The 8,760-nt window shown below is 40.0% G+C and overlaps 1 protein-coding gene across 1 annotated transcript in view; it reads right to left on the reverse strand.

Moving 5' to 3' along the window:
• Positions 1-783: 783 nt before the first annotated feature.
• The window catches only part of nlgn4xa (neuroligin 4 X-linked a), a 131,346-nt gene continuing 123,369 nt past the window's right edge, over positions 784-8,760 (reverse strand). Inside the window, exon 6 of the mRNA XM_005747096.2 lies at positions 784-3,021. Coding sequence (XP_005747153.1) covers positions 2,127-3,021 — 895 coding nt within the window. The 3' untranslated portion in view covers positions 784-2,126. The remainder of the gene's footprint in view (positions 3,022-8,760) is intronic.

Genomic DNA, 8,760 nt, shown 5'->3' on the forward strand with positions numbered 1-8,760 from the left:
CATTTTTTTCTCTACTTCATCAAGTATTTTTCTCAGACTTTTGTTGTATGACTGTTGTATGACTTACATTTTAACTACTGATTTTATCTACTGTTCTGATTTTATCTGTTTTGATTTTATATACTGTTTTGTTTGTTTGTTTCTTTGCTTGTTTTAATCAATTTAAAATCATGCTTTTTATTTGTTTTTGTTTCTAGTGTCTCTGTAAAGCACTTTGAATCACCTTGTTGTTGAATTGTGCTATACATGTGCTATACAATAAACTTGCCTTGCCTATGACAGTGGAATCACAACAAAATACTTGTTTTTAATCACTGTTTTTACTGTGATTAAAAAATGATTAGTTAAGCTGACAGAGTAATTTCTGAATGTTTTAATAAATCAAAGTGTTTTTTACTAAATAAAACACAGATGAAGAACGTGAGCGTGAAATTGTAACAAGATGAACATTTTAAAGAATTACACTTAAAACAACATGAAAGACTTACCTTTGCAACATCCTTGTTTCAGATAAAGTTTGAGTTCTTGCTGTGAAGCTGTTTTTTTATTATCAGGGTGGCTGTGGCACAATAAACCCAGACAAACTTCTAATCCAGCAACTCTTGTGTGTGAGTTTATTTCTATAAAATATAAATTGTGTGCAAAGGTGAATGTGACTTTGTAGGAGTGAAAACGCTTTGACGTGTGCTCTTTTGTCCAGTGGCAATACTCTCCAATTAAACACACACCAGACAAATAATCCGATCAGACCTTGAACCATGTTTCTTTTCTATCTCTCGCCCATTTTTTTATTTAGAAAATACTGTGATATTTTATTAAAAATGTTGCAGAAAAACTTTATACAAGTGTCCAGAAATATGCGTAGTATTACCGAAGGCAAAACTGCAAATAAATACAAGACTAACTACTAAATAAGGACTTTTCAACTCTATATTAAAACCCTCGTTATCTCGACTGGTTTATAGACCAAATGAATATATATTTAATAGAATTTACAAATGTAGCTTAAAATCATCTGCCTCTTTTTTCATAATAGGATGCAAAATGGAAAGAGAGTTATGACTACTCGTGTTGTAATTTCATAATAATTAGCATCATTAATATTTACACTCATTCACTTTTTTGTAACCCAAAATATCACAATCCTGGCACAATACTTTACATATTGCTAGCATATGACAATTTAAAATATCTAACATATATTTCTTTACAAACATATCCAACTAATATTAATACAAAAAAATCACTGCCTTTTTATTTCTAAATAATACATTGCTGGTCACATCGTAAGCACAGGCAGTGCTGAGACAGAAAACTGCTGGAAGCATAACAGGGTGACAGCAGGTGATGGGAGTGAGTCAGTCCATACTGTCAGACAGTAGATGTCCGAAATGCAAAGTAAAGCTCGTTCTACATGCAGTACCTAAAACGTGGACACGAAGCAATGCACGAGACAGTACTGTATGTGGTGACCTGCAAACCCGCAGTGTGCAACTCTCCGAGTGTGGGATTGTGATCGCAATTTGGTCATTGTGCGAAAATGAATGAAACACAAGTCGTAACAGGAAAAAAGAATGACAGATGTTCAGGTATATTTACACAAACCTCAACATAAAGCACAAGCAAAATAAAAATGAAAACAATAGTTTCAGGAGCAATTTTAATATTGTTTTTCTTCTTTAAAACTTTTTGTATTTCCACTCATGTCTATATACCTTTTTTCGTGTTCTTTTTATACAAAGTTTTCATAAATACATTTCATGTGCCCAAGTCAGGTGCATGGAGGAAAAGATGGTGTTCCATTGTTGCTTTTCACCAACTGTTGTCTTTGTCTGTCAACATAGAAACTGCTGTTTTTGTCTCATGAGATTATATAACAGTCATCCACTGGTTGCCCTTTGTCTTGGTAACACTCCTCGAAAACCTTCGTGACAATTTGCTCCAAACAGTTATTACTGTAATAACATTCATTTTGAATAGTTTTGTGAGTTTATGATCGCTTTATATTGTATATGCTTTTCAAGAAGGCTTGGTAGCAAAATAACATCTGCTGAATAACTTATATTCTCCTCATGTGGGTAGTTGTTAATCCAGAGGGAACCTGGCACAGTCCCGTCCCAGCTGAGCTATACCCGCGTGGTGGAGTGGCCGTGGGGCAAGTTGGTACTGTTCTGGCTGCCACCAAAAGTGTTGAAATTGTGCAGAGGCTGCATGCCAGCCAGGGAATTGGGGATCATGGTGATGGTGCTGGGAGTCATCAGTGGTATATCATCAGGTGACCTGCGGAGAGTCAGTGTGTAGTCTGGTGGGCAGGTGAGCCGCAGCGTGTCGTGGGCCTGAAGTGAGTCACACTCATGGTGGTGCTCGTGTTCCAGCTGTTGCTGCTTCATCTGTAGAGACATCAGTTCCTCACTCTGCAGATGGGCTACGTCATTGGCAGTAGATGGAGTATTGGTTGGAGCAGAGTTGCGCTGCGGGGTGGGGACGCGCTGGTTGGACTCATGGCGACGTTTGTCTTTCTTGTAGTAGAGTGCAGCAAAGGCGAGGATGTTCAGAAATAGCAGCGATGCTCCCACGGCGATCGTGACGCTGAGCTCAGTGGAGTAGTCCCGTTTGGTCTCAATCACCACAGTTGACTCATCAGTCAGGTCCCCGCTCTTGCGCTGGTTGGTTGTTTGCTTGGTGTTGGCAGAAGGAACTCCCGGGTGGCGTGTGGTGGAGGGCCAATTGTTTTTACCCGGGAATCGTTTGGTATAAGGATACGGTGTAGTGTCCTGTGGAGGTATCTTAGTAGTAGTGGATACATATTGAAAAAATTCATTAATGTTGTGAAGGTGAGGAACCAGTTCGAGCCAGAACGCAACCTTGGTAGCTCGGTAGTGGTCTCGGACTCGAGGTTTGAGGCCAATGTGAAGGTAGAGCTGGTCCTTGGGGTTGTACTTTGTCCACGCTACCTCCTCGAAGCGGTTAGGCTTTGTGTGGATGAATTTGGTATCCTGTGGAACTGGCTGGTTTGGATCCCTGAAAGAGAAAAGCAGATAAAACCCTTTTCAATCAACATGCCAAGGATTTCTGGACAGCTAATTATTACTACATTACTGTATTTCTAATTCATTTTGACAAAGGAAATATACAGCTGTGAAAAAAGCTAAATATCTCATTCATTACCATTTAAAACACAGCGAACACAAAGTAACAAAGCAGGTTTTTCTGACTTTGAATTAGCTCTTCCTCAAATAGTTTTAAAGTGATGTGATAATACAATTCAACAATGTAAGAGTCCATTAGATTCAGTTAGCACGAATTTGTGACACTTCCAGATGAGTCATCAGCCCCAAACCCCAAAGTCTTTCATCTGTTTTCATCTGTTTGCTCCTTCTTTCCAAAGCTAATGTGTTTGGAGGTGACTCTGAATTTGAATGCACAAGCTGACAAAGTCTTCTGTGTCCTTATACACCAATGACACGTTTCCAGGTTACATTTTCTTAATATTCAGTGTTACTCAGTGCACTTTTTGGTAGCTTGAGAAAGAGCTACCTCTCCAGTGACTTTGTGAGAATGATTTCATTAACTTTGAAGAATTGTGGGGGAGTGAAAGCTATACAACAACCTTGGAGCTGACACGCGGATTGTGGGTTGTTGTCTATCTCAGTACTCAAGAGGAACAGTTCACACATTGCATTTTAAGATGCAACAAGAAGCACTGTTTGTGACGTATTTTATGATTACAGACAGATGTGTTGTGTACAGTCAGTTTCTGGCTGCCTGAATGAATGTGTTAGAAAATATCCGGTCTCTTGACGTTCTGTTCTGTTTGGTGATTTGCAGTCCAGCTCTTTTCAGTGCCTCGAATCTTTAGAATCCGTTTCTTTTAAAAGTATTATTATTATTATTACTGTGAATCTTTCAACGCTTAAGTGAAGCCTGAACTGAAACATAGCCAGAGTACAGTACTGCATATTGCTCTTTATGCACTGCTGCCCTCTCAAACTGACAAAAATGCAAAATTCACTTAATAGTTATGAAAGACATTTTTAATGCTATTAAGGCCAAGTTTAGCCTAAGAGCATATGTATAATTCCTACTGTCAGCAATTAAAGATTGTATTTTAAGGGGAAATGTTCATGATTAGCTCGTTGTGCGTGTGTGTGTGTGTACGTGTGTGTGAGAGATGGTGGATTCAAATCCAGGGCCTTTTTGCTGTGAGGCAACAGTACTTATTGTAATTATTATTATTACTACAGAACTGCTGCCCCTGACACTCCATCCGTCCAGTTATTCCACATATCCAGAGCTGAGTCACAGGAGAAGCAGACCTCCCTCTTCCTACCAGCCTCCTCCAGCTTTTCTGGTGGGACACCAAGGCGTTCCCAGGCCAGCTGAGAGATATAATCTCTTGTGTCTGCCCCAGGGCCTCCTTCCGATGGGACATGACCGGAACACCTCACCCAGGAGGCATCCGTGTCAGATGCTCAAACCACCTAAACTGACTCCTTTCAATGTGACTCTACTCTGAGCCCCTCCCAGATGGCCGAGAGGCCAGCCAACCTTTGGAGAAAGCTCATTTACGCCGCCTGTATCTGCGATCTCGTTCTTACAGTCACTACCCAAAGCTCGTAACCAGAAACGCAGATCAACTGTTAAATCGAGAGCTTCACTTTTACTCTCAGCTCTCTCTTCACCACAAAGTACTGGTATGTCTGATGACTTAAATCTACTGCCGAGTCTGTTTGTTATTCTTAAAGTGTCTTATCTAGGCTCGAAACATGACCGTGTCCAATGAAATAAAGTCTTAAGGGAGAAAAAGCTGACCCAAGAGTTCTACAATCACAGTTTCCGATATGTTATTCCATATATTATCAAAAAATTCACAAAAATACCCACACACCTACACACACACACGTATGTGTACCTTAATATATATCAGAATATATAAGGAGCTTAGTAAAACTGGCTAGATATTGGAGAACTGGAGAGTCAAACTAAATTATAATGTTATATTGTTATTAAATTGCTGGTCTTTAAGGTTAAGACGATGTATTCATTTTGTAATCCTTTAAATGTTTATTAAACCCTGTTTTTTCTAAGCTATAGCTCAGAGCAGGTCATCTGCTAATTGGAAGGTTGGTGCTTTGATTCCTCCAGTCTGGATACCAAATATGCTTGGGCAGGATACTAACCCCATGTTGCTCTCCAATGCATCCATCAGAGTATGAATGTGTGTGAATGTTAGATAGAACGCCCTTACATATAAAGAGCACAGTGTTTGTATGAGTGGGTGAATGAGGTAAGCTGTGTAAAGCGCTTTGATTGCTCTGATAGAAAAGAGCTGTATAAGAACCATTTACCATTTTACTCGATGTGATTGTGTTCTTTCCATAGTATTTACACAGTAGTAAAAAAATAAATATACCAGTGTAATGTATTGCTATATACCAAATAAATAAACAGCTAAACAAATACATTAGTGTAGACATTTATGGGATGGAAATTGTATTTACTAATATTTCACATGTCTGGTATACAGAAGTCAAAGCCACAGCTTGTGCTGTACCACCCTGAGCAAGCTTGTCTGGCCTTGGAGGCTTTGCAGGTTGGGTAAAACTCTTACTCAAATAGCCTTATTTTGCTACAGAGATTAGCAGATGCCGTATGTAATCAAGGCACTGCACTGCACTGGTTTGAATCTATCTAACCGACTCCAATTTGTTCATGTAAATGAGGAGTTCTCTCCACACAGGTCTAATTGTGGTGTTACAGGGTTTTGTAATACGTGCTTTGCTTAGGCAGCATTATTAGAAGGCATAGCAAATTCAGATAAAACTCTGGATGGCATTACTTTGGACTTCAACGGACATTTTGAACAAATATGTCGGACTGCTTTCTTGCATTTGTGTACTAGCCCTAAAATCAGAAGCATCTTTTCTCAGGTGCTGCATAGAAAACAACATTATGCATTTCTTCTGGGCTGGACCACTGTATTGATTATCAGGAGTGCTAAACTGCTGCAGCATTTTGGATCAACTACAAAGAGAGAGCAGATTTTGCCCATATTGGCTTGAATGTTCTTGAATAATCCGGGCCCATCTTATCTTAAAGCCCTTAAAGTACCATATCACCCCATTAGAGCACTGGATGGAAGTGTTCATCCGTTCTCTTCCACTTATCCCTTTCAGGGTCGCGGTGGGGGTGGAGCCTATCCCAGCTGTCCTTAGGGTAAGAGGCAGGTTACACAGGTCATCAGTCAGTCGCAGGGCTAACACAGAGACAAACAACCATTCACACTCAGATTAACGCCTATGGGAATTTAAAGTTACCAATTAACCTAACCCCACTGTCTGCATGTCTTTGGACTGTGGGAGGAAGCCGGAGTACCCGGAGAGAACCCACAGAAACACAGGGCGAATGTGCAAACGCCACACAAAAAGGACCAGACCAGGTGGTGGAATCAAACTCAGGACCGTCTGGCTGTGAGGCAACAGTGGTAACCACCATGCTGCCGGCAGGCCCTAACTATATGCTTTAGCAAAAAGGAAAGTTTGAAGCCAAATCTTGAAAGTAGAGATAGTGTCTGTCTCCTGAATCCAAACTGGAAGCTGGTTCCACAGAAGAGGGGCCTGAAAACTGAAGGCTCTCCCTCCCATTCTACTTTTAAATACTCTAGGAACAACAAGTAGGCCTGCAGAGCGAGAGCAAAGTGCTCTAATAGGGTGATATGGTACTACAAGGTCATTAAGATAAGATGGGGCCTGATTATTTAAGACCTTGTATGTGAGGAGCAAGATTTTGAATTCTGGATTCTAATTCTGACAGAGGTTTCTTCCTGTTGTTAGGGAGTTTTTCTTTTCAGCTGTCACCAAATGCTTACTCTGTATTATTGTAGAGTCTTTAGTTTAAAATAGAAAAATGACTTGATGTGTCCAGTTTAGAAATAATTTAGAAACCAAACACACACAAAATGAGACCCCAGCTGACAAAAAGGCTCAAAACCAGAACTTTCTTGCTATGTAGCCAGCACAACGCCACCATGCTTTCTGCACGTCTTTAAGAACTTTCACAAAAATGAAGACTGCAGTTGTATGTATCTGCTAAGCAGTCTGCTTCGTACTTACATCCATATCTGTCCAGACCTATTCAAACATTTGTTCACCACCTTCTGTTATTGAATAACAGAGCTGAATTACAAGCAGATTTTCTACCTTGTGTGGAAGACATGAATTTGTATTGAAGTTCGATCTCTTACCTTTGAGCGAGTGAGTGCCAAATTTGAAAAACCTCCTATAAAATGTTAAGGAGAGATATCATTTGGGCATGCCCATGGATGGGTGTCTGATTATGTAAACCCATGTTTCATTTCAAGTAAGGCAAAAAAGTCTGGAACTCAGATGGAGACATACAGAAAACAAACAGAACCAACAAAAACCAGCATCAGTGGCATTCATACCTAAACACTTCACAGTATTGATGCTTTCTATGTTCTAACAGGTAATGTAGGCCATAGAAAATATTTCTATACAGTTTCCAGTTTTCAAAGACATGACTGTAATATGTTCACAGCACCACCTGTGCCATTTCATAAATTTGTCCTCTCATTAAAAAGGTTGATCACAGCAACGCTGCGAGGCTTGCCCTCCAACTGGTGCTTACATATGGACTCATACATTAGGCGTTGCTAGCAGGTGGTGGTGTTTCACTTAAGGCCTGTCATCTCAGCACTAACATATGCTGGAACAATATGCCATCCCCTACCACTGCTATCAGCTTTAAGAAATGTCAATGTTTGAGGTCCTCCGTGCTTATTGAACAGCAAAATATATACTCCTCTTCCAGGTTTCCATCAAGCATCCCATCTGTTGGAAACAGCGACTTTTGCTGTAAGTTGGAATCCTACATCTGCGTTCCTGTCCATAAAGCAGGTGTTTTAAGGCATATAATTCACAGCTGCAATGCAATGTCACTACAGAGGTGCAACAGATACTTTCAGTGTTACTTTGTCCCAGCTTAAAATATCTATGAATAAAGTAGTATATTAAAAAATATAAAAAAAATGTCTAGAATGTTGCAATCCTGTTTTAATCTGAGTTACAGTGATGGGGAATGAGGTAGAGGCCAAATACTTTGCTTTGGGAGAGGTAAATCAGCAAATGATGATATTATGAAGTGAACACAGTCTAAAACATTACTTAAGATTGCAGTTGCAATGCAGCTTTTATGATATCACTTCATGAAAAATGGGAAATATATGGCACTCATAAAAGTCATAAAAGACAACGAGAGGAAGTGAGGAAGCATTTAACGCAGTGAAGGCTGACATACTGCTGATTCTTCCACTTTCTAAATCAGTTGTGGAGACTTCAATATTAAAACCCTCACGTCATACTGGGCTCTTGTTGTGCCACTTTTTTCATTCGTATGGATGCCATTTCCGCTGTGTTGGGTGTAATATAGCCAAACTTGCCACCCGGTTTCGTTTTTGTAAAAAATTCTAATTTTCAGTCTGATTTTCTTACATCAGCCTAACACGGCTTAGCAGCAAAAATACTCACACTTGACACCGTAGGGACCGTTTTGTGCCCCATTGAAACCCATTATAAACGCTATTTTTCACGGCAAAACAATTACGGTCAAATCGATCGTGATCGGTTATGTTTCCGTTTCCGTTTGCAGTACTGGCCTTAGAGTTGTAATTTTTTTATTTGTCCACCGGGTGGCGCCCTTGCTCCACATTTGACCCCGGGCTGGAAAACAGCGGGCTGCTTA

Source organism: Pundamilia nyererei, unplaced genomic scaffold (genome assembly GCF_000239375.1).
Source record: "Pundamilia nyererei isolate P.nyererei 1_Seehausen unplaced genomic scaffold, PunNye1.0 scaffold00188, whole genome shotgun sequence".
In the NCBI taxonomy this organism is placed as follows: Eukaryota; Metazoa; Chordata; class Actinopteri; order Cichliformes; family Cichlidae; genus Pundamilia; species Pundamilia nyererei.